Source organism: Cupressus sempervirens, chromosome 11 (assembly GCF_028749045.1).
Source record: "Cupressus sempervirens isolate cs-2001-9-10 chromosome 11, ASM2874904v1, whole genome shotgun sequence".
Lineage (NCBI taxonomy): Eukaryota > Viridiplantae > Streptophyta > Pinopsida > Cupressales > Cupressaceae > Cupressus > Cupressus sempervirens.
The window spans coordinates 593,807,045-593,833,709 of NC_143128.1; the positions used below are offsets into that span (position 1 = coordinate 593,807,045).

Sequence of the window (26,665 nt, forward strand, 5' to 3'; positions counted from 1 at the left end):
TGGTCGAACAACAACCCAATCAATCCACCTGGATCCCAAATGTATTCATGAACTATACTGCTGTCAATCAACATAGGCTCCTGCAACAACCTCTGAAAATTAACCAAGAGGAATCCATAATCAAATTGGCGAATACAACTCACCCAAACTCCAAAGTCAGGAACCCATGAGAAACAAGCTCTCGAAATATCAGAACCCAAGTAGAGTAGATAACCCAAATTGCCAACATAGTAAATACTATCAACACATTCCACTAGCCTATGTGGAATGTACAATACAATTCTGCAACAACGCTGAATACTCCCGCATGAAACTGCACCAAATACAAAGAATCCAGACACTGCACACCCACTACAATTAACACAACTCTGCAGATCACCGGTCACTGTCTCATAACCATAACACCCATGCACTGCTGATGGTGAATAGTCATTACACGGTAGATAGAAAAAACGAGAGCCCAGACCAAACTTGTCTGCCATCAACTCCTCAACACATGGATCAAAAGCAAACCGATGAGCATATCCTACAGTATAATGCCGGTAAAAAGAACCAATCCCAGTCAAATACTCATCCTGCAGATGTGATACAACCAACTGTGACTGATCGTCAGCTAAGTCAGAGGATGATATAGCCAAGAGTGCAGAATCAACAACAACATCACTAGTCTCTGTGCCCTCCAAGTCAAACATATCACAATGCTCAGCTGCAGCGCCCAACTCAGTTGAACCTGCCTCCAGTGGAAACGGACCAAATATGCCAATACTAGTGCCGTGGACAGATATATCCTCATCTCCACTACCTCTATCAACCTCGAACCATGGACATCCGCTGATCACCAGACACCACAGCTTGTGACTGTACAGAATCTGGTAAAGACTGTAGTCGCTCTAACTCTATGGTCACCTTAGCCAAATGAAACTGTGACTCCTCGAAAGCCAACTGTGTACTCTCAAGAATCTCAGAAGTCACCTCGAGCTGCTGAGTAAGCTCACTCACCTCATCTTCCTTGGCCAATAATGCTTCGTATGTTGTACTCCCCCACTCCATAAGATAATCTCTGTCAGCTACCAACTGCATATAATTTTGTCTCAGAATCCGAATAGCCTCCCATAAAGAGTGGATCTCTTTCAAGGAAAGATAACTACCTCCCTGCTCATCCCTAGTGGGAAAACCCCATCCATAAACTGCTAACAACTGACGAGCAGCGTCGAAATGTTGGCAAGCTATAGAAATGTCTCGCTCACTAACTCTCAACTGACTAGACACATGATGGCACTGGCTAGACTGTCTCCTACAAACCTCCTCTGACGCACTGTCTAAAGGAGTATCCTCAGTCTGTAGAGTATTACCATCTATATCTTGCGAATCAACTCCAAAGCTCATATCAACCTACGGAGTATCAAAGTCTGTAGCATTGCTGTCCAACTCCTCTGTACCAAAAGAAACTGTCAAGGAAACTAAGTCTTCAAAACTGCCCATTGCATCCTCCTGGATGTCATCAATGCCAATATGATCCTGGGACCCATCTGTATACACTGCCAAATATGAAAGATCATCAACACATTCCAGCAAGAATGGTCGACTGGATATATGAACAAAGCCCAACACCGGTGTATAAAAACCAAAGTAACAAGAATCGGAATCGGATCGAAATCGGCAAGGCCGAATCAAATCGTGAATCGGCCATGAATCGAAATCGAATCGGCCATGAATCGGAAAATTTAAAAAACCCTTGAAATTTAGTGAGTAACTTATTTCATAAACCCTTTATCGCTGATTCGATTCACCAATTCACAAAAAATCGTTTGGCTTGAATCGAATCGCCAAATCGCGTGAATCGCATGAATCGCCGTGATTCTTGGAACTATGATAAAAACTAATAACAATATCGGACAAGCTGCTGGCACAAGAAAAGAAAACACTGTGCAATCTGCTAATCAAATCCATGATAACACCCAAACAATCACTGTTACCAAAAAGTGTTAAAGATCTCCAGTCAACTGAATCCCAAACGCCAATGTAACAATTTTGAGTCCATATCCGTAAACTAGAATCAACTGGTAACTCAAGAAAAATCCTCACCTGAGTAATATGACCAATACCAACTAACTCCACATACTTGTCTGACATTGTCCCTGTATCCTGGATGTGAATGCAAGATGAACTCGCAACATTATCAACGACCACATATGATCTGCCTGTCGCAGAAAGCTGAGTATCAGGAGTGCAAGATCAAACTAAACTCAATTCCATGCCATGCTTATCCCCATGTCTCTCCCAGTCCTGTAATGCCAAGGGAATATTCACCAAAGAAGCTCGAGTGTCCTCCAGCTCGCGAGAAAGCTTGTCAACTTCCTCCTCCTTTCTCCTCAAGGCATCTGAATAGTCTTCGACAAGGCTAAGAAGATGGTCACAATTTGATAGAAGATGTAAATAACTCAACTTCATCGTTCCCATTCCTTCCCTAATCGCCTGTAAGTCAACACAAGAAGACTTTGCCTGAACTCCCTTATGTCTACCCTGCAACTGAATCATCCGAATGTGATCCTTTATCATATCTTGCATCCTGTCATGATGAGATAATGAAGTCACAATACTGTCTTTGCTCACCTTCAGCTGGCTGGACAAATCATGTGGAGTTCTACCAGCCTCAACCTCATGTGACGAAGCATCTAATTGTGCCTGGTACTCTTTCTCAGCAAAGTCATGAATCCTCACTTTCTAATCAACTGTACTATCCTCAAATATGACAGTATCCTCAACTGCAGTAACTTCATCCAGCCCAACTGTACTGGAATCACTATTTGTGTCAATCATGCAATCTGGTGTGTCTGTGATATCACCTTCTGATGCAACTGGCTCAACCTGCACAACATCTTTAACCCCTTCTGCCTGTGAAGATGATGCAGATAAACCATTACCTGAAGATGTGCTAATGTCTCCTTGTATCGAATCTGCATGTCTGTTAAACTCCTCATACAAGTTTTTGCCTGTCATAGGGAAGGTACGATCCTTAGGCCTATCAATCAGGCTCTTTAACCATGTACATGCCATAGGTGACAAATTCCTCTCTTTTGTCCAAACATACCATAAGTCTTCTACCAAAAGTTTAGAAATTTCATCCTCCCCCTCAAACAAGATTGTGAACATGATGGAGTGCATTGATGCCAATACTCTGCTGGGATGAAACTCGTCCATAATAGTCCAAAATGTATTAAACATCCTGCGAATGTCACTAATACAACCAATTGCCAACATAATATTTTCAAATCTACACCTTGCAAATACTTCAAGTAATCTTGCCCTCTTTGTGAAATAAGGGTCCCGAATGTTGTCCAACTTTTCAAAGCTTTTTACCATGGCACGAAGTACCTCTTTCATAATCTGATCATCATAAGAATCAAGGCCAGCTATTATCCTCATGATTTCACTAATGCAAGAGAGAGCTGTAAGTCTTATTACCTCATCATGATGTCTCAATAATCGGGACTTAACCAACGAACCAAATGCTGGAGATAAAGCTGTTTGCATAGCATCGGGTCTTGACTGATCAAACTTGCCTAAATAAGTTTCCAACTCCTCCAAAGTTCTTAGAAGGTCCTCTGTTCGTTGAAATGGACAATCTAATTTCTTCTTTACATTGTGCATTCTTTCTTCCAAATCCTTGTCTCCTGTTAAAGCCATGCTGATAATTGAATTCAATCTGAAATAACTCAATCAGGTTGGCAGGAAACCGCTCTGATACCACTGTAATGACCCTCCTCAAATCTGCTCTCAAAATTGCTGATGAAAGCTCAAGGAATTTCATCAAACAATTCACATGCAAGGGACGTATGACTAATATAGTATTTCAGCTGGCTTTAAATGACTCTTTCTTCAATTTGCATCAATGAGAATCTTGTTGTAGAAGCATAGTTCCAAAAATCGCCATGAAATCGCCGAAATCGCCGAAATCGCGATAAGATTCATGGCTCTCGATTTTTTTGGAATCGGAAATCGCTGGTGGCGATTTTTTCTCATGAATCGCCTGAATCGCCAAAATCGGCGATTCATGGAAGAAATCGCCTGAATCGCCATCGGGTATCGCCAGAAATCGGCCGCGGCAGCAAGGATAGAAAGTTCAATTTTTAAAAAAAAAAACATGTTTTATTTGCTTTCTAAGTTGACTTTCCTCTTTGTTATAACCCTAAAGAGCCTTCTATTTGCTTAGTATGAGTAGAAGAGAGGAAGAGTGAGAGAGAAGAAGAGAAAAGAGAATCCATAGGTTTCCAACCGGCAAGAAGGAAGAGCACCAAAGAGATCAGAAGTCCATTTGGGGAGGCCATAAATTGCATTGGGAGCATTAAGGAGTCAATATCAACACTCCTCAACTCATTTGCAAGAGGTAAGTGTTGGTTTTTTTTTTGCATGTTAGTGTAGTATGCATTTTTTGTTAAATTTTTTTAGTGTTCATTTGCAAATCTTGAATGTTTTTTATTTTTAGTTTTACTAAATTGCAAACTAGGGTTTGTTGTTTTGTAGTTTTTGTTTATTAGTTGCAAACTTTGATTTTTTACATGAATTTTTTTATTGCAGCAGCCCTTTGCTTTCATTTTCCAATTTCCACAATGGGTAAAAAAGATGAATGCTGGAAATATAATGAAGAGTTTCCTGGGAGAACCAAATATCAAACAAAATGTATATTTTGCAAAGAAAAAATAAATTCGGGAGGTATCTATAGATTGAAATACCACATTGCTGGCATACCTGGCCATGATGTCACAGTTTGCACTCAACAAACCGCTGAGGCAAAACGCTCTTGTTTAGTGGCATTAGAAAAAATTGAACAAGACAAGTTGACTAAGAAAATGCAACTTGAAGGGTTAAGAGGTATTGGCTCCCGTGCTCCCACATCCGCAACCGCATCTACATCTGCAAGTGCATCTGCATCAGCTTCCGCATCCGTAGGTTGTGTTGGGGAGGGTTCTTCTAGGCCTCCTTTTCATCCTAGTGCTAGTGCTCATGTGAGTGTTAGTGGTAGTCGGTCTCATACTGAGACAGAGTCCAACACCAACCTATTGCGGCCTAGAGTGCGGAAAAGCAGAATGGATAGTTACTTTGTGCCCCGCACTACTCTTGGCTCCCAACCCACGCTTGAGGGCATGGGTTTGAACAAGGAGATTCATGATGCTGCCAGAAAAGAGATTTGCAAATTCTGGTACTTTTGCAACATTCCATTTATTGCAGCCAGGTAATTGATTCTTTTTTCTTTGTTATCTTCAAAGTTAAAGTTAAAAGTAAAAGTAAAACTTTAATTATATCTACTTGTTTTATGATTTTAGTTTTTGACATTTAAATTTCTAATCAATATCATTATCTATTTGTGACAGGACTCCTTATTGGCAGAACATGATAGATGCAGTTGCCATTTGTGGTCCGGGGTTTAAAGCCCCAACTGAGGCTGAGTTGAGTGGATACCTCCTGGAGGAAATGGTTGAGGATATGAGGCATGAGCTTGAGGACAACCGAAAGGAGTGGATCGAAAAGGGTTGCACCATCATGACTGATGGTTGGACAGATAGGAGGGGAAGAACACTCCTCAATTTTCTTGTATCCTGTGGAGGTGATTGATCATTCTACTTTCCTACATACATAATTTTGAATCGTGATTGACTATTTCAAATTTTGATTTGTTGATTGCTAATAGTAATTATAATTCGTTGTTTTGTTACTTGTAGGATATACCATGTTCCTCAAATCCATTGATGCTTCTGCTCATGTAAAAAACGCCACATACTTATGTGAGGTTATTGAGGAAGTTATAGCAGAGGTGGGGGAACAACATGTGGTGCAAGTGGTGACGGATAATGCAGCAAGTTATGTTGCTGCAGGTAAACTTTTAACTTTTTAAGTTTTGAAAATAAATTTATTTGAATTTTGAACTTTTTCTAATTCTAACTTAGAATTTCTAAGTTTCCTAAGTTCTAAGTTCTAACATGTTTGAAATTTGAATTTCTAATTATCTTAAAATTGTTGTAGGCAAACTTTTGATGGAGAGGCACCCCACCATATTTTGGTCCCCTTGTGCAGCACACTGCCTTGACCTCATGTTGGAGGAAATTGGCAAACTTGAGTGGGTCAAGTCATGTGTGGAAAGGGCAAAAAACATATGTAAGTTTATTTATAATCATTCATTTGTCCTTAGCACAATGAGGAAGTACACAGGAGACAAAGAGTTAGCTCGTCCAGGGATCACGAGGTTTGCCTCGAATTTCATCACCTTGCAGTCCTTGTTGACATCAAGGGATGATTTGAGGAGCATGTTTGTTGGGCGGGAGTGGATTTCATCTTCCTATGCTACGACCACTGCAGGGATAGATGTGGTGGATTGCATATTTGATGATGATGGTTTTTGGAAACCTGCTAGAGAAATACTTAAGGTAATTTTATTGCAATTTAACATTTAATATTTTACAGTTTACTATGCTAATTGTTTAATGATTTAGTTTTACCTTATATTATTGAATTATTCTATGTTTAAGTTTTGACTCAAATTTTTGTTTTACTTTATATGTAGGCCACTGAGCCTCTTGTATCTCTCCTACGAACTGCTGATGGGGAGAAGCCCTCTATGGGCTACATATATGAGGGCATGGATAGGGCCAAGGAGGCCATTAAAGCTCAGTATGCAGGAGTGCAGGAGAAGTATGCCCCTATTTGGGACATCATTGATAGGAGATGGCAGAATCAGCTCCACAGACCCATCCATGCAGCAGCTTACTTTTTGAATTCGGCATTTCGTTTCCGTCCTGACTTCAAGGCGGATGAGGAGGTTCTCACCGGATTATATACAGTGATCCAGAGGTTGAGTACTGATGAGGATAGCAGTGCTGCAATTATTGAGCTTGATAAGTTCAATAATAAAGAAGGGCCACTTTTCTCTAGCAGGGTAGCCATAGATGCTTGGGAAACAATACAGCCAGGTAAAAATTAAATAATATATTCAATGTTCATGAATCTAGATTCTAAACTTAAAGTTGATTATGTAATTTTAGAGTTAACTTGTAATTTGTAATTTGTAAATGAGACTAATTATTTTTATTTTCCCTTATTTCAGATAGATGGTGGCAAATGTTTGGGGCCACAACCCCAAAACTTCAAAAAATTGCCATTCGTATTCTGAGTCAGCCAAGCAGCGCTTCTGGATGTGAGCGCAGTTGGTCCATGTTCGAGCACATCCACTCGAAGAGGAGAAACAGGTTGACAGTGCAGAGGTTGAATGATCTTGTCTTCGTTCATTACAACCTCCGTCTTAGGATCAGACAGATTTTGGGCACTGACTCCTCTCCGATCATTCTGGAGGAGATTGATCTAGAATCAGAGTGGCTCACAGAGGTTGTAGATCCAGTCTTCACTGAGGAAGACCGTGCGTGGATTGACCAGGTGGATATAGAGGCTGAGGCAGCTAGAGCACGTTCTTCAGGCATTGGTAGACGCACACGTGCACGCACAGACACAGGCCCTAGCGACATTCGTGAGCCCATCTTATATGCGGGAGATATGGCTCGACAGTCCTCTAGGACCTACATTAGACGCCTTGCTACTAGGCAGACTGGATACTCAGAGGCTGAGGCTGAGGCTGTAGCCGAGCTTGAGGATGATGTTGAGGATGATGATGACTATGAGCCTGAGGCTTGAGCTGGAGCCTTGTTTTTATATTTTGTTTACAGATATTGATACTGAATCATTGATAGACATATGTTTCAAAGTTTCAAACTTTCATGGATCTTCATCTTAGATTCTTACATAAATTTATGATTTGATGTCTTATGGATCATCTTACATACATTCTATGATTTAAATCATTATGATCATTTGATTTCTATTTACTTCAGCTAGCCTACGATTTACATTTTAGAATCTTAGATAACATAGTTACGTATGTGATGGATTTTATGTTTCATGTTTATGTATGTTAAGTTTTAACTTCTATTTGATGATGTTATAGTGTGCTTAAGTTATATTCAATAAAGGGTGCATGAAATAAGTTTTAAATTGTTAAAATCTTTAAATTTAACGGGTTTTTTCAAATTTGCCGATTCATCGACGATTCATTGCCGATTCATTGCCGATTCACGATTCGATTCGACCTTGCCGATTCCGATCCGATTCCGATTCACGTTTCTTTGTGTAGAAGACTCCAAATGGACTACACAATGACCTAACATGAGTGTGCTACTAATTTTGACAATATTCAATGCATATATATGATCTAAGTATGAGAAATGAATACCTACAACCAACTGGCATTTTTACAAACAGTTGGTATGCAAACTAACTAGCTGATAAATAATGATATTGAATTGCTTAAATGACACCAACAACTATTATCTTCTTAATTGCAATGAAATTTCTAATACAATGTTCATGAAATATGGCCAAGACTTTTGGCATTTACATGGATTACAAAATAATAATGCTGGTATAATGCACACTTACAGCTGAAACTTATAATGCCCTAAAAACAATACTAACAAGGGAACCTGGTTGTAGATGGCTGTAATAATTTCCTTCAATGCTGCCCCTTCTGCTTTGCTTTTCCGATTTGCTTTTTCAAATTGCTTTTTCGGATCTGCTTTTTGAACTGCTTTTACGGACTGCTTTTTCAGCCTGTTTTTTCGGTCCCGCTTTTTCGGACTGCTTTTAGGGACTACTTTTTCAGCCTGCTTTTTTAGTTCTGCTTTTTCGGACTGCTTTTTCGTATTTTCTTTTTCGGACTGCTCCCAAAACCATATCTTTCAATGGCGTCAAGATTTCCAACGTGAAGGGATTTCGTCCTTCAAACTATTGAGACAATCTCCAGAAAATTTTCCAATTTCTTTGATATTTCCAAGCATACTTAAAAGAAGCTCTTCCATTTCTTTTATAGTGTTCTCACAACGGCTCCATTCTTCGTTTTCTCAATTTGAGATAAAACATAACTCCCTTTATGTAACTTATGTCCCCAATGTGTTATAAAATAAAGGGGACTCTTTTAATTTAAATATTTCTCACAAACTATAGTCTATGCATTAATAAAGTTAAATATTTAAATTTAACCTTATAAAATAGCTTTATCAATGCATAACAAATCTTATCAGTGATAAACAAGTCTTCTTTTCGATTTTAAACAATTACCATCGACATATCGTTGCCACTGGATGTCCGCCCATGCCCAAGATGACTTACTATAAATAGTAAGTATGCCCAAAGTAGCCTCAAAACCCCTCAGAAAGACCTGCAACTGAAACTATCTAGGCCAAATGGCCTCTAAGTCCCTTTAATGTCCTGGTTAGCCTACGGGACCGTGGGGAAATAGGCTAACGACAACATCATACTATGAATGCTAAAAAGGGGACATTACAGCTGCCAAGTTGTATGGCGTGTTAAATATCAGGATGCCCAGTGGATGACAAAATGACTCCTGTCTATTCCGGGTAGGGAGGGCCTTTCTCGTTAGAGATCGTGTGGGGATAAGATTTGCTCCGAGGTTGGGTGGTTAAGCCCCTGACAATTTTTCACCTTTCCATAAGTTACTGGACCTGCATCGGACAAAGATAAGTCATACATTCAATTGGTTGTCGGAAATAGGTATTATCACTTTTATGATTAATATGCAAGAAGGTAATATTAATTGAGTTATTTCATTGTTACACCTAGATGCAAGAGATAGATTTATTTATTGTTTTTCATTTATATGAATATCAAATATAAACATATTTTCTAATCTTGAGTTACTGACATAGTTAAGTAATTGGAAGGAAAGGAATCTGAAGCCCTAATTGATTAAGTGATAACTGGAACCCTAAATGATATAGTATTATGGGAAGCCCTAATTGAACCCGGGGTATTAGAAGCCCTATTTGAATCAGTGGTATCGGAAGCCCTAAGTGATACAACGGTATCAGAAGCCCTAAAAGATCGAATGGTAATCGATGCCCTAATGATTACAGTGGTAAGTGATGCCCTAATTTTATATAGTGGTATTTAATGATAATCATCATTTGATTTTAATTTAACAATATTGGATGGAAGTTGTTTTGTGATATTGTTATAGTGGTATTTGTGGACTAACTTGGGTGGTTGCAGAAGCATCCCTAGTTTTGATTTCGATCTTAGTTTCCATGGTATGTTTTTCAATTTTTGTAGTAAATTCATTGATGGTGTTTTTTTTTAAAGTTCTCAGTTAAGAAATTTTGTTTGTCTGATTTTAATGGTCAATCCCTTTCATAAGAACGAAACTGATTTAACTGTCTTGCTATGAAAATGAAGTTATAATTGTATGTTAGTTGTTAATTAAGACCCGGGAAAACTGGATGTTACATTATCTGCACTAAATAATTCGTGTGATCCCTTGCTGTGATCTACTGGTAATGTTACTTCTCCTAACCTACGTGACTTGTAACATCACACATTGTTGAGCCTCATTCTTGAAGTTACTGCTCATCTATGCTTTCTTTGTTACATATTCAGGAACCACAAGAACACTGTGCTCATCACAAAAATAGAGCCAAGTATTTTGGCAGAAATGCATGGCGGCCATAGTCATTATTACTTCCTTTCTCATAGATATATTGTAACAAACGAATATTCTTAACAGAAAAGAAAGAACTAAGATTTGTTTTTAAGTAGAAATAGAAATAATGCTTTAACTAACTTCCGAAAACATAATGTCTTATAATCCATTTCATGAGATATCAACTGTAATAACGATTAACTGAAATAACGATTAACTGAAATAACGATTAACTGAAATAACCATTTCCTAATCATTCTTTTCATACAAGTAAAGTAATTAATTGCCATTATTTCCTATAATGCAAGAGGAAACAAATGCATAACAGGGATATAGAAAGAACATACTTAAAGTAACTGATGAGTTTTTAACTATTTGTACAAGCTTCAACTTTCAGATAAGCGGAGAAGCATTGACTTAGGCTTAACCTCCCAACTACAGACCATATCCATCCGCACACAATCTTTTGAAAAGAAAGGCCCTCCCTACCCTGGGGCTAGGCTTGGGGTACCACTAGTCCAACCATTCGAGCAATACTAGTGTTTAGAATGTTCGCACAGTTATGGATAGACATGTCTGAATAACTGGCACTACTGACATCATGTGACTTTAAGAAGGCAAGCATGCCTTTAACGACCTTGGTCAAGGTTTTCGGATGTGTTTCTATTACCCGATCACCACCGCTCGACTTGACAACAAGGAAACAAGAAATATGGACATGCATGAGCTATTAAATGATTCCTTTTAAAATAATAAATAATTGTTATGTCACATCTGATTCTGTTTCATGTTATTGCAGATTTCTCTATCTAACCTCTTCACCCTCTTCCTTGGCCATACAGCTAGGTGAGTCCCAGGTGTTAGAATAATCCAACTCTTTCTGCTGAACCTCGGCTGGTGTAAGAATATTACATATTCCAGTATATCATATCACAGTTTTTATGACTTGGAAAATGATCTTAATGGCTTGCAAGGAAATATAATTTGGTTCAGATATACTTTAGTAAAACAAGATGTATGAACATGTCATGCACAGTTGGTCTTGACTCAACATAGAGAGATTAGACTTATCAAGTATCCATTCAATTTGCAATTCAAAAATAATGTACGGAATTTTCATGGACACATTCTTTTCTACCGTAAATTCTAAAGCAGTCTAAAAACATATATCAATCTGGAAATGGAAGGCTGACCACACAACTTGGTCTGAAAAAAAAGACGTGAGCCTTGGCTTGATTCTGAGCAGACGGTTCCTTAGATGTGAGCAATCCAAATGAAAAACTCAGAGTAGATATGGATTATGACTGGTCTGAATCACTTGCAGCAAAAGGGTAAAAGAAGAAAATAACGTGAGAGAGTAGAGGTAAAATCGTGGGAAGAGAATATGTCTTTGGTCTCACCCGACTTCCATAGATAAGGAGGCATTCGAAAATACCTAAGGCTTCCAAGAAGCCGTAACTCTTGTGTAGTTAAAAGATGTGTCTTCTTGAATCTCCGATATCATATGCCAAGTGTACATTTCGGCCTCTTATAAGGAATTAAATAAATAAGGAGAACTTGAAGGTTGTAAATCAAAAGGATAATTTATAAGCATAATTATTTACTTGCACGTAAATATATTTTATTAAGATGGCAACATATTAAATATTTATCCAAGGTTGTACCTTTTAAATATGTATATCTAAATACATGTTTCATTTGGAAGATTATTTTATCTTCTTGTACACGCATTTAAATGTACGTATTGAATAGATAAAATCTTGTATAAAAATAATACTATGGTGTCACTTTTATTTTTATATCTATGTGCATGTACATAAATATGTATTATAATGAAGTGATGGAAATGTCAACCATAATCCGATAAAGGTATGTATTTTAATTAAGTTAAGATCATTAATGTCTTTAATGTTTATCTAATAGCTCATGCGTGTCCAATGATTGTACCTTGCTATACAAGTGGCTATATCCTTACCAAGATAGTTAGAGGTCATACCTGTCGATCAGATAAATGGACTAAGGTAGTACCCCATTCCGTAGATCCCATTAAGCAATGCTTCTCCCCTTCGTCTGCTCCTGCAATCACCTGCGCAACAATTTTTCACAATATTACCAAGTTCCATGATAAATCCATAATAACATTTAACATTGATATTTAACAAGGAATTTAGTTAATAACCATAATTATGAAACCAAGCAACTGCTAATTACTATCATCATCATATGACAATTAACGGATAACGACCATCATTATTAAACAGTTAGACAAAATAATTAACGATAAACAATTCATAGGATACAACGGTTATTTAACTACCCTTTTCACATGAATAGGAAAGAAAAAGCCATTCAACTCAACAGCCATAATAATTTAAGTTAGGTCAAAATTTGGGATGTAACATATATTGACATTTTTGTTAGAGTCTTAGACTAGTGTATTTTGCAATATGGTGCAGGCCAACAATTCAACCAGCAATATTTTGGGTATTTCTGTCCTTTATGTTTATTGCAAAGGGTGTGTGCTGAGTTTTAGAATATATATGGTTATGTTGTGGATATACTAGTATGATAACTGCATCAACAAATGTGAAATGTTTGGCTAGCATAGAGTTTCCTATAGTTTCATGGTCTATATTCTCTTCTGTCAAATGATTTCATTTGTAACTATTGTTTCTTTAAATTTTGCTTCTCTTGGTGATCTTCTTGGAGTATTAATATATTGCAGTTATGACATAGCATGTTTTTCCTACAGATCTGGCTGTTACTAATGGAGATTTAGAATTATTAGATGCACCTTTGCACTATTTCCGTTATAATGATATATCTCTCATGTCAACTGCTCATATTTTATCACATATTGTATCATCATACTATGAGGTGATTATATCAGAAACTTTGCTGTTTCTGATTATTGTATTCTAATGATTACTTTTTGTGACTTTGAAGTCCAGCCCCGTTTAATATTTGAGAATATTATATTTGATTTCTGATTATTCAATACTTGTCTCTCAGCTACTATTGAAGTCCAGCCCTGTTTAATATTTGAGAAATATATATTTGACTTCTGATTATTGAATACTCGTCTCTCAGCTACAATCAGTCTTACTGCTTGAAAGAAACAACAGAACAGCTAATATAGAGTGTCGAGACATTTATGTTTTTAGTGTTCTGTATTCGAAGGTGCAGATTCTTAATCCCATCGGGTCCAAGCAATATTTGTCATTGAAATGCATGCTTTATTTTATGTATTATCAATCATGGGCATATAAAACTAAAGCTTGCTGTCTGATGTATGTATTATTATTATCTCCTATTGGCTGGTATTTATATCTTCTATTGGATTGGAACTGAATAAGCATCCATCAGCACTTGCAGTAAATGTTAATCATATCAACCCTAAATTTGGCACCCAGCATAAACAACGTTATGTATGAGTAAATAACGACGAATTCTTATAAAGTTGTAATGCCTTGGTCTTACTCCTAAGATGTATCAGAGTTGAGAATGATGTTTACTTGCAAATGTCTGAATTACAACCCAGCAGAGACAATGTTTGTTATAATTTCATACAATAAATGGAAGTAGAACAATTAAAATATTCTGTGTATGTATTTTCTGTACTGGACAGCGTACATTCACTCCAACCTAACTGGAGTGAAGTAGACCTTAGGTTGGTCCTTGTCTGATCAAACTGTCTATGCAAGGATTGGATCATAATAAATTATAATACAATTTTCTAATTTCCAATGCATAAAACTCAATTCCACCAGAGAAATTTTAAGAACCATGATGCCAAAAAACTTTGTTGGCATAATATATATCTTTCATGTTTGAAGACCATTTTGGGACTTTGAACAAAAGACCCCATGAAACCTTTTCATCTTTTGGGGTTTGGGTATTGATAGAGCTTGATTTAAGTACCGGTGGGGATTTCTATAACTAACCTTTGTGATTTTGGCCCTTGTATCATGTTTAAAGACTACATGGGAATGTTGAAGCTGTTCTCCAATAGAATTTTTATATTTTGGAATTTGGTTATGGTAGATCTTAATGATATATTTCCACAATATATATTTTCATATACTTCCTGATTTAGAGATCAGACTGTGCATTTGGTGCATTAGGTTTTAGAATTGGAGGTCTGCAAATCTTCATGACAACAAACTACCAATTGATAAGTTGTTACTCAACTCATATAAACAGTTTTGACAAACCTGGTAGGTGGGATAACATGTAATGGCCATAATTCGAACAATGAGTCCATCATCATGTCGGTATCAATTAGGGGGTATCTATGATTCTTAATGAGTCTGGTTTGACCTTCAGTACAGCCACACAGGGGAGACAGCAGTAGAGGAAGCAGCAGCATCCATTGATCCACCGGCATCGACAAAAGATTCAGCTACCGAGACATTTCAACCCCTAACCCTATCGGCTGTACTCTTGCACCCTGCCCAGGTGCAAGCGCTGGTATATGGTCTTAGAACTGAAACTATCATTAGTAATCATAATAAGATCATAGAACTCCTTTTAATTTGATTTCACAATGGGTAGGGAGTTTGCATAGGAGAAAGAGTAATTCGATCACGCTGAGGCATCTGAGTGCCAATATGGGCAAGAGCCATGAGGGGGCCTTGGGTAGATGGTTTCTTTCTTCGAGCAGAAGTAATTCTACCATCCATTGCCCAATTAGTAAGGAGAGATGACCTTAGTTAATGTTACTAATGGTAGTAACTATATTTCTTGCCTCAAAGACTAAACATTATTAATTTATTCCCTATTCCAGATTACTAGAACAAAGGATCATCACAAACAATTTTTTTGAATTTATTAAAATAAATCAAATTTCAATAATGGAAAAGATTGAGCTGATTGCAAATTACTAATTTATAACTTAATGCCTACTTCAAACTTCCATTAATTGTTTAGGTATTGGGGAAAAAATCCTTCTTGCTGGTATGTTGACAATTTTCTATACCTATTTTGAATGCCTCTGCATTATGGTGAAACCAGCTTAGGGAGTTGGATTGACATGGTGAAATATAACATGTGGCAATTAATTGCCTTTTTTAAGGCAGTTTTTACATCTTTGGTGCTTACATTCTAGATAGGAGTTTGACCTACCTCTTGCAAACCTTTGCTTTGAAAATAGTTGATACTTGATCCAAATACTAGATGTATATCTTTAACCTCCTCTGATTGCTTGATGTTGTGGTTTCCTTGTCTTAAAAATTGCTTGCTATTCTCGGGCAGCAGTCAAAATAGCTAATCATCAATTGCTTAATTAAGCACCATATTGGCATTTTCCCCTTTATTTCATACACACTAGTAGGTGCACAATATCTCTAGGTTTAATATTATAGAAATAGGTCTTAGTAACTTTAATGCCATGTCGGAATCAAAATAGAATTTCTTAAACACATGTTCACACATTGATGGCGCAAGGCAATACTATGGTTGTTTTAGTGTTTGTATCTAGATTTTAAAATCCAGAAGATGGCTTAATTTTCTTTTCAGAAAAGCATTCTACTCTGTTTTTCTAAGTGCAAATATATTTGCAGGCTTGACTGGGTTTACTGCTTATGCTGGATTGCACAATGTATGCTCCCCTCAAAAAGGGGAGCAAGTTTTCATCTCTGCAGCTTGTGGATCTGTTGGCCATCTAGCTGGACAATTTGCAAAGTTGCAAGGATGCCATGTTGTGGGCAGTTGTGGAAGCAAGCAAAAGGTTGATAAAAAAATCAGTATGTTATTGATATAATTTTTATTTCTTGAAGACATACAGCTCCTAATGGTTTTTGCCTGAGACTTAGATTTTGAAACAAGCCATTTAGCATTTTTATTGTACCTGTGACATGAAACAGTGTTGTTGCTGTAAGTCAAGATAATAATGACTCATTAGCTGTTTGCTTGGCGTGCGTTCTATTTGATACTCAAATTAAGAGCAGATATTTGTTATGCTTTGTTAATTGAATAAACTAGGGCCTTGGATTTTGTATTTTCCATTTTAATTCTGATGTTCTCTTACTTTTCAGGTTGACTTGCTAAAAAACAAGCTTGGTTTTGATGATGCTTTCAATTACAAGGAAGAACCTGATTTGAATGCTGCCCTTAAGAGGTGAGTGATTCCAAGAATCATATTTGCATTTTAGTAGCTCAGATGTTTTTCAGGAATATTTGAAACTAAGTCCAAATTTAGGGGATGCTAAATATAAGTACAAGCCTGTCATGGAAATTACATTCTTATCATTCAAAATTAAGGCTTATGCCTGCATAGATAATGAGAAATTTGATCAGATTGGTATGCTTGTAAATAATTCAATTGCATTCTTTGAAACCTCCATGCAAGAGATCAAGAGGTGTTAAGAATGTTAGCTTCTAAGTAAATTGAAACATCTAGAATAAATGATATAATTGATTATTCATATTCATATTCATATGTATCTATGCATATATATATATATATATATATATATATATATATATATATATATATATATATATATATATATATATATATATATATATATATATATATAAACTGTCATAACTTAATATTGCAAAATACCAATTATCGGTGAGGATCTATTTATTAATGCCTTGCTTTAATATCAGGTATATGTTATTCGGAGATCATGAATCCCAATCTTGTTAACAATGTCGGGTGTCCTGTCTTACACACCGATTAGTATCGGGTGATATTTGTTTAGTGAATAGTTATGATACGGTGCCAATTCAAATATATGTTGAGGCATGATCACATAGGGTCATTCCCCTACGTGATTATGTTTCAATGTATATTTATATATGTTCTATTCAATCTGCACAACGACATCAATTACAGTGGCATATCGATCTCAGGTTAAATCAGAATACTACAAGTTTTATATTGAATATATTGTACTTACATGAATCATTATATCAGGAAGTCTTCTCACATACTTTAGTAGTGATTATTATTAGATACACATAAGAAGGAAGAAGTTAAGCAATCAAATTAGAAACTCAAGGTTCTCAAGGAAGAAAGTAATCTCAAAACTGAAAATACAATTGTTTAGTCTCCTCCAATAAAGATCAGTTAAACATTAAAAGAGGAACCACAAACAGAGAAGCTATAAATGAATCAGTTAAATATCACAGAAATGTCCTGGGTTTATGTGCAGTTGGTTGGATACAAGAAGGAATTGACCAATGATCCGAGAGAGTTGAGTTTTGAATTCTTCCATGAACTGTTGTATGCGATGTAGTCTATTCCCTGGAGAAGAGGATGCTGTTTAGTTTCTTTGCTATATGTTCGTTTCTTTTGCCAATGTTTTTCCATGTTTATGTTACATCAGAGTAGTTGAGATTTATCATTTTAGTTTCTGCTTTATTTATGTTACATCAGAGTAGTTGAGATTTATCATATTAGTTTCTGCTGAGTAGGCAATCTGCAGTTCATTCATTGAATCTTTCTCTGCACTTTATCATCCTGAATTTTTTCAGTGTTGAAGTGTCCCTTAAGAGTGAGCAAGTGTTGGAAGTCAGATAAGGCCCAATCTCTTTGAGACATTTAGAGAGATCAAATTTCCACAATCCATTAGTTACAACTACAGTGCATGGCTTCTGGATTAGATTATGTTAAGATTTTTACCATCAATGTTTTGAATCACTATACGTGATCCATCTTTGAGAGATGTTATTCTCAAATTTTCTTTTGGAGGAAATATACATTTGTAATGTAGAAATCTACACTTCTTAATAGGAGCAACAATGTGAGTCACTCCAAATTTTTTGTAATAGGAGAGATATGAACATACCTTTGTTGGTTTCATCAGATAGTTTTATATCGGGGCAAAGATGTATTTGATTGCAACCCCCAGCCTCTGTGCATTCAACCTTTTTGATACTATTAGATTTAATAGTTTCTTAGAGAATGTGTCAATGTGACCCATTGTAAATTTTCTGTGTTGTAGGAGTTAGATGTTAGAAGCACCCATTCTTTATTGTTACTAGAAGTTTTACTATTTTGCAGGTTTGAATATTGTATTCTCCATGTCATCCATTCATGAAAGAAACCTTTGGTTTTGTCTGGTCCCAGATTGCAGTCATTTTTTTGGGGTGGTGGACGTGGGTGATTTGGCTTTTTTATTATTCTTTTTACATGGTTTTCAATGAGTACAGTGTCACATTTGTTGGACATACTGTTGTCCCTGATGTCAAAGGTGCTGTCAGTATTGATGTCAAAGGTGCTGTTGGTGTTGTCATTGATGTCAATGTATGCAGAAGTTGCTACAGCAAGTAAAGCATTTGGACGACAGAGTCAAGTATTTTGCATAGATCTCTTATTGTCATCGTGATGTTCCAGTGTCATCTGTTCCTGATTATTTAGCATTTGTGCAGAGGCACGGAAGGGTCTATGATGAGTTTCTGAAGTTTCTTGCTCAGAGATAGTATGTGCACCTTTTGCACTATCATGGTGTTGTGCTCTGCATTCTGCCGTAATTGAGAATTATGGTGTGTGGTTTGGAAGTAAAGTAAAATTGCATATGATGTATCAGATTTCAGAGTTTCAGAGGTTGATCTCCAGAAATTAAAAAAGTGATATAGTGTTTATTGCACTTGTTGGCTGACTATGCCAGTGCTCTGGATTGATGGGCAAGGGAAGGATAACGTGTGCCAGATAGAGAGCTTGTGTTGGGTAATTTAAAGAGCCCTGCTGGCTTTAACTCCAACTTGGGGGGATTTTTGTTATTGCTAGGGGGGTTTTTAACATTTTTATCACCATTTTTATTCATAATATTGAAAATATCTTGATTTTTGAAGGAGATTTCCAAACAATCGTTTTTTTGTGGTGACCATTTTTCTTACATAAAAAGAAGGCTTTTAGGGTTGCGAACATGTGATTATCTTTCATCGCCCCTAGGTTCAGGCTTTTCATGTTTTACCCCTTTGGAGTTCTTAGTTGCGACCATGCGATTATCTTTCATCGCTCAGTCGCCGCAGTTTGTGACTTAACCATTTACCAAGCCACGAAGGAGTGAGGTAGTTATCCTTGTGGTTGGCACAGGTTCATGGTTTAAAGTATAAATACCTAGTTAATGTTGCGACTGTGCAATTGTGGTTTGTTGATTGGCTTCATTGCAGGGTTGCAGAGGGTTTAACTTAACTCAAAGATCAAGGTTGCGATGCTGCGTTTTCCTTTGCTCCGCATGTTGCAAGGTTAAAATAGTTAACTAGGGTTTAGGTGGCGATGGAGTGATTCTGTTTTGTGTGCATGGTTGTTGGGGTCAATGATGGGTTCAAGAATCAAGCTGTGAAACAACAATAACATGAAATGAGCAGCCTAGATGGTCATCGCAGCTTCATTGGAGTTATGGCTTGAACTACAGTTAGTACTGTGATCATGCGTCTCTTCTTGTTCGTATGGTCACAATGAGTTAAAGATAATCCCAGGTTAAGGTCGTAGAGTTGCAGCATGGCACCATATGGATGATTTGGTGATTTGGCAGCACGGGATTGGTTAGAGGTACCGACGTGGGTGGTAGACTATGGTTCTCGCTTGGCCATCCAATCTTCCAAAATTAACGCATGTTGCTATGTCACTATGGAAAAATGCACAATGAAAATATATAGCGAGATAGCGACGATGCAATACGTGTCTTAGCGGGCCCGAGTGGCGAGTAAGTAGTGGCAATTAGGTTTATAGTTTCGCAGGGTTGCAGATATTTTGTGTTATATCAATTTCAAGCTGCGAATGCACGACCAAGGCATTTCGGTGACCTCACATCATCGTACGGTTAGAAGGCTGTTAGGCCTAGACCACGACAACGGTGTGAAGGGTTAGGATCATGCAGTTATCGGGTTGCAGTAGTTAGTGGAAAATGTTGAAGACAAGCTGCGAAGTAGCGATAGATAGATAGGTCGCAGTTTCACAAGGAATAACAGCTAATGAAGAAAGGTGGTTGCGAAGCTGCGATCACAAGCGGTCAACATAAGTCGGAAGAATGGCCGGGTGGCAAAATGATAGAATATGACTGGTCCACGTGGCGAAGCCTGAGGATTGATTCCAATTGACTGATGAGATGGCTGACTTGGCATGCTGATAACAAAGGAAGCAACTCTTTGATAATGGATCCGATCTTTTCAATCTCCTTCAACCACTCTTTGACATTCCCCATGCCTGATAAATGTGAAGGGACACTCCGTCGCCACCTAGTGATCCATCTACCCAGTCAGAATGATAATGGCTGCTGTTTCTGTCTTCTCAAGGATCTGTTTGGTGAATAAAGTGATTTTCCTGCATCTAGACGTGTACCAAGATCAGATTCTCTTCCAGACTTGTAGTGATTGTTCTGTGCAACTTTAAATGTAGTTAGAGTTTTGCCTTAGGGTAGAAGCTATTTGAGTTATGCTTGAACTATAAAAGTAGATTTTGTAACTTAGGGTCGGCCTTTTTCTGATTCATTAGTATTGCATTTTATGCTCTGCTACTGTAATTTTCCTTTTCTCTAAGCATGAATGTATTCTCTATCTTACCTAATTCTCCCATTAATATAAGTGCAGAACTTCCTTGCCTTTGTTGATGTTTGTCTTCTATCCTCCAATTTGCATAATAGTATCTATTTTGCCTCGGATGTTATAGAGTGAAGTTCCTTCCTCGTAGCATTTCATTTGGTTCTGATCTATTTGTGGCTGTTGGATTGATACAAAGGTTGAACCAATGTATCTTGAGAATACATTGATGGATAGTGCATTATTAGGTAGAAATAAGGTTGAACATACTAGTTGGTATATCACCTCATCTTAGATTAGATTAGGTAGTTTGATATCGTGCATTCCTTCTCCCTTTTCCTCTCAAGAAATAGTTAGGTGCATCATAATAGTAAGGAAACTGGCCTTCTCCGGAGACTCAATCTTAAGTCACAAAGCCCCACACTCCAGAGATTGTTTCCATGTTACACAAGGCTGCCTTTAGGTAAGACTTTAGGCAAGGGTGCAAGCTTTTGTGTCAACAGTAACCCTTGAATCGTCCACTTGTAGAACAGTCCTAGGCATTTTACACAAATAAGGAATAAAGTTTCATAATTGGGACCAAACATTTTAATTTCCAGCCACCTAGAGAGGAGTTAACCACTACCTCTTCCCCTTTCTCTCCAGGCGATCATGGGATAGCCTTTGAAACATCAAGTTCTTTTACAACTTTAAAATCAGCTAAATTTTAATATTCTGAATTTTTTGCTAAGCTAACTACTATTAACTAAATCTATTTTAATTACTGAAATTCAAATTTATTCTAATGTTTGAGAATACTGAAATTTAACTCTATTCTAAATTGATGTAAAGAAAAATCTAACATACTGGAATGGAATCAATTTATGATACAACTATTACAGGAAAAAGAATCTTTCAGCTATATACATATATTGCATAAAAGAAATAGAGAAACTAAAGGAAAATAAAGATACGTACTGATTTACTTGAGAGACCTTTCCAATTAATTGACCAAGCTCTGACTTTGGTGAGAGGAGAAGCATTAACGTAGGCTTAACCTCCCAACCGCGGACCTTTTTACTTATTCCCACAAGTTCTAAATAAATAGAACGGCCCTCCCTACCCTGAGATCAGGCTTGGGATGTTCATCGATCCAATCATTGGCGTACTCAGGTGGGTTGAGGCCCCAATAGCTATTCAATTGAATAGCTGAAGTATCAGGACAACAACACGATCTTTTGTTGTGGCATGTTTGCCCTTTTATTGCCCTGGCCAGGGATTTTATCAGAGGTGGGTTTTAATAATCCGATCTCCACCGCTTAGCTTGTCAATTAATTTTCAAAGTGGATTTACATGAGCTAATCAGATTATTTTGATTATAATTAATTATTGATATCTTTCTTGTTTTTTTTCTTGTGTCAGGTTCATCTACACCTCACACCATCATCAGATCTTTAGATCGGTGATTCCTTGGTGCCTGAACTCGTTATATCTTATTCATAAGATTATGATTCTGCATTCTCAAATTTCCTTGGTTTTCAGAGTTGATCATTATTACTGATTTTGGTTGATTGAGGTAGAATAGTTCATGACACAATTCTACAGATTTATGACACGGGCTGATAATGGTATAGTTCTATATTTAAAAGTATTGTTGATTGAAGTGGTAATATCAGACAAAATAAAATGAGATCAGAAGTCTTAATACTATCATAAGCATCATCTACTTTAATTGCTAAACAATGTTTACAAACTCTGTTGGTTTTTCTACAATTATGATGAGCACAAGTGTAATATTATGACTCAATCTTTACACAACTCCTTCACTCTGTTTCAACCCGACTCAAAAAGAAAGAAGACATAAAAAGATGGATAACCGTGAGCAAAGGAAATAAAAACGTTTTTAATACACCCTTACTTGTCTACAATTTACTGAGCGCCCTACTTGTGAAGTCTTCAATATAAGCTAAATCCTGATTCTTAGAAAAAGTGCAAGAATGGCTTCACGTCTGCTCAGATGAATGATTTCGTGGTTAATCAAAACGAGGTTGCAGGCGGTGAATGTTTGGCAGGAAGATCGAGGGATCCTACAAGGAAATCTAGAACGGATAACTCATGGCAGAGAGAGAGACTTTCACTTATCACTAGCTCGGATTATTGAGAGACAATACCTGAGACCATGGCGAAAGCATGAACAGGCGGGAACATTTGTTACTGTCATTCGAAAACGACAAAGGCAGTATATAAAAGATATTGATCGGCTTTTCATCTCCTGCCGTTACAAGATTGAAATGCGATTGAAATTCCCATCGATTGGAAAATATGAAATGTTGGGACAAGGGGTGAAAAGTTTTATTAATATAATTTAATGTTATATTATTATTTTGGTTAGATTATAATTAAGTATATTCAAAGTGACATTATTGTATTATAAACCCTATTATAATAGTGCCACTTTGCAAATATTTAATTGTGATTCTAATCAAAATAATGATATAATATTAAATGATATTACTTATTTAATAAATAAAGGTAAGAATTTTTTATATTTAATTTAATAATCTTGTATTATTTTTAGCTCATGTAACTTTCCACTTTGAACTTTAATTGTCAAGCTTTAACAACCTTGCCATGGCATCTTTTTTATCAAACCTGATATTCTTGATAACTAGGTCACATGATCGTCCCATTTCCGTATGACCTCATTTCGTAATGCTTCCCCTCCTCGAGTCTTTATCCTGCAACCTTCAAAACAATCATTCTCGCCAAAAACATCAATTTCATAATTCATAATTTGCTTAAATAATATCGTTAGGAATTTCATCATAAATAATAACTGATTGCACAACGGCTATAAACTATATTCATTTCACATGAACACAACAGCTATAAACTATATTCATTTCATATGAACACAACGGCTATAACTACCATGATGGAACAACGACTAACTTCACATGAACATGAAAATTTATTCTGGTTCAACGACTATTTTTAACTAAAGAGAAATTAGGGCAAAAATTGGGATGTAACAGCCTTGTATAAAGATTTCCCTTAGTTCTAGAACTCCTTTTTCAAATCACTATTGCATATAATGCCTTTTAAAAAAGAAGTACAAATAATCCTTTATGTAGCATATGGAAGAAGGAAATATAAATACCCATTTTCTTCCCCCAAACATTTAAAATTCAATCATCAAAGAATTTACAAGATGGCAAAAATTTAGCATCCAAATAGATAAAAAATGCTCAACTTCTCTTAATGCGATTCTCTTCAAATCTAACAACATGAAGCATAGTTAAATAAGGAGTTATGAAATAACCTTAGCAATTGAAAGGATGTTACCATCTTCTTTGTGGATGGGCTTTCCTCCTTGGACAAGGCTTCCATTTCCCATTCCTATTGGCCCAAACCCCAATCTAAAATCATTTTGTTCATCTTGCACAATCTCAATTTACGCTGTGGTGGGAATATTGACCCCTTCTATTTCCAATTAAAGACCCTCCTGTTAAGAGGCATTTTGTAGGTTGGGGGTAATCGAAGAGACCTCTAAAACTTTATCCTCTGAAATAACTAGAGCCTGAGAACTAGGAATGTTTGACCCTTTGATATCAATTTTTATAGTATCACATTTACCATCATTGGAGGTCTCTGCAACTTGATATGAAGGAGTTATTGCTCGGGATAGGCTGAAAACTTGGGAGGTAAATGGAGCTGATGTAGAAGATCACTAGTGAAGCAACTAGACACCGCTAAAGCCTGACCTTAACTCTTGAGCCAAAGGGGTGTGCGAGAAGTAAACAAAAATTGAATTTAAATATTAGATATCAAACTACCAACACAATTTTCCACTGAATCAAACAACCACACAAGTTAAACAAAACAAACAAGAGCACCAAAATCTGGAAGAAGAGAACCAAAAGAATAAAGGAGCAAGGTGACTGAGATTACTAATCTGAGCTCTATAAGTGCAGCAAAAAGCTCGAAGGTGCATGAGTGGAATATGTACAATTGCATGCACATATTTAGTCGTCTTAGAGATCCTTCTACTCACCTAAATTTCATGTATTATTATTATATACATGAATATGTACATGTGCATGTACATGTGTCTGGTGTGTGTGTGTGTGTGTGTCTCTCTCTCTCTCTCTCTATATATATATATATATATATATATATATATATATATAGTTGAATCCACAACTTTATCCTACAAAAAATTGCAGTGTACCTATTGAAGTGAGTTTTGTGACCACTCCAACATGCTGAATAAAATACTAAGTATCCTATCCCCTCTTGAACAAGGAAACTTCCAATGCAAAACAACATAATAGATGTGGGATCAAATGAAGAAACCCCAAGGTTTACAACGCAAACTAGTGAATTTGTGTTGGATATAACTTAGTTGAAATGATGTGATTTCCTTGTAATAAAAAAGGAACTTACACTATTCCTTTTGGATTAAATCAGCTTGTTTTCCTACATGGCTGGAACTTGGAACACTAACTTCACTTCAAATAGATGACAAAAGGGATGAAGGGTTTAGAGAAATCTAAGCTATTCCTAAGGACAATGATATCAATGGATGATGCTTAGATGAGTGAATTCCTATGACCCTTTCCGAATGAAACAACTACACATGGATGATGTAATCTCCAAAGGCAACGAAGGATTTTCACTTTGCCAACATTCCTCCAAATACCAAATACTTGCAAAATACAGAGGGTCATTTATAATCGAACTTAGTACGTAATCAAGTTTAGACTAACCTTACACTGCAATGTGCAATCAATAACAAAAGGTATGAACATGGAATCTATTATACATCTTCACATTTCAAGCAATAAACTTTAACTAAACTTAAAGAAGTAAATACCATTCAAATTATTGAAGTGACACAAAAAGATCCGCCATATCCTTAATGAGAATTGTATATTAACTAAAACATATTCTTGGCAACAATTTCTGATCTCCTCCTACTCATAGTTCCACAATTGTCCATGACTCTTCGAGTCTTGGCGAGTCCTGAGTCGAGTGGCCCTAGTTAAGTCCTAGGGGACCAAGACTCTCTAGGAACTTGCTCTAGGCGAGACTCACTAAAAACTATTTTTTTTGCCAATTTTTTGTCGAGTCTTCAGTTAGGTGAACCTTGTTGAATCAACTATAAGTTCGAGTCTCGTTTGTATTCAAGTCCCACTAATACTGCTAATTGTTATTTGATAACCAACTCCTTACAAATGAAAGCCAAGAGTTATATAAACCTCCCAGTTACAATGAAGGGCTCATATTGATTTGAAGTCAGTAACCAATATAATTTAATGAAATCCTAATTAGGGTCAATTATAACCACTACATACAATCATTTAATGTCGTCCAATGAAATAATTGCGAATCTTTGAATACATACCCTTTCAAGGATTACGAAATGACCAAATTCATTGTATTATTACATTAATGCCTTCCACATGTCCACTTGGGCACTAGGAAGGTAGTTCAATTATGAGTGCATCATATTTTAAATGTTTTAGAAGTGTTTTACAAGAAAATCGAGTAGTTCATGTCGTCGGTAGATATTGTGTAGCTGACAGGTTGATGTCGTTGGTAAATATTGTGTAGCCAACGGGTAGATTGGCATTGTCATGTAGCCGATGGACC

General features: G+C 36.7%; 2 protein-coding genes across 5 annotated transcripts in view; both read left to right on the top strand.

Annotated features, from left to right (window-relative positions):
- Positions 1-26,665, top strand: part of LOC149531060 (NADP-dependent alkenal double bond reductase P2-like) — a 155,528-nt gene that overhangs the window by 75,302 nt on the left and 53,561 nt on the right. For both annotated transcript variants that reach the window (XM_089809714.1, XM_089809715.1), the window contains 2 exons: positions 16,099-16,265; positions 16,573-16,655. In XM_089809714.1, the coding sequence (XP_089665840.1) occupies positions 16,099-16,265; positions 16,573-16,655 (250 nt within the window). The remainder of the gene's footprint in view (positions 1-16,098; positions 16,266-16,572; positions 16,656-26,665) is intronic.
- On the top strand, positions 4,138-7,871 carry LOC149531061 (uncharacterized). 3 transcript variants are annotated; one of them, XM_089810540.1, is made up of 7 exons: positions 4,138-4,387; positions 4,579-5,233; positions 5,373-5,605; positions 5,721-5,873; positions 6,022-6,422; positions 6,560-6,965; positions 7,100-7,871. In XM_089810540.1, exons 2-7 carry the CDS (start codon positions 4,611-4,613, stop codon positions 7,678-7,680), a joined length of 2,397 nt encoding a protein of 798 aa, XP_089666666.1. In that variant the 5' UTR covers positions 4,138-4,387; positions 4,579-4,610; the 3' UTR covers positions 7,681-7,871. The 3 variants fall into 3 exon arrangements, with proteins under 3 accessions (XP_089666666.1, XP_089666667.1, XP_089666665.1); XM_089810541.1 differs by having other exon boundaries at positions 4,582-5,233; XM_089810539.1 differs by having other exon boundaries at positions 4,138-5,233.

Excerpts from the sequence above, each read along its gene's own strand:
- LOC149531061 (XM_089810539.1), top strand. The coding sequence starts at position 4,560 with ATGAATTTTTTTATTGCAGCAGCCCTTTGCTTTCATTTTCCAATTTCC. Across the intron at positions 6,423-6,559 it reads CTGCTAGAGAAATACTTAAG|GCCACTGAGCCTCTTGTATC; the intron begins GTAATTTTATTG and ends CTTTATATGTAG. Across the intron at positions 6,966-7,099 it reads TTGGGAAACAATACAGCCAG|ATAGATGGTGGCAAATGTTT; the intron begins GTAAAAATTAAA and ends CCCTTATTTCAG.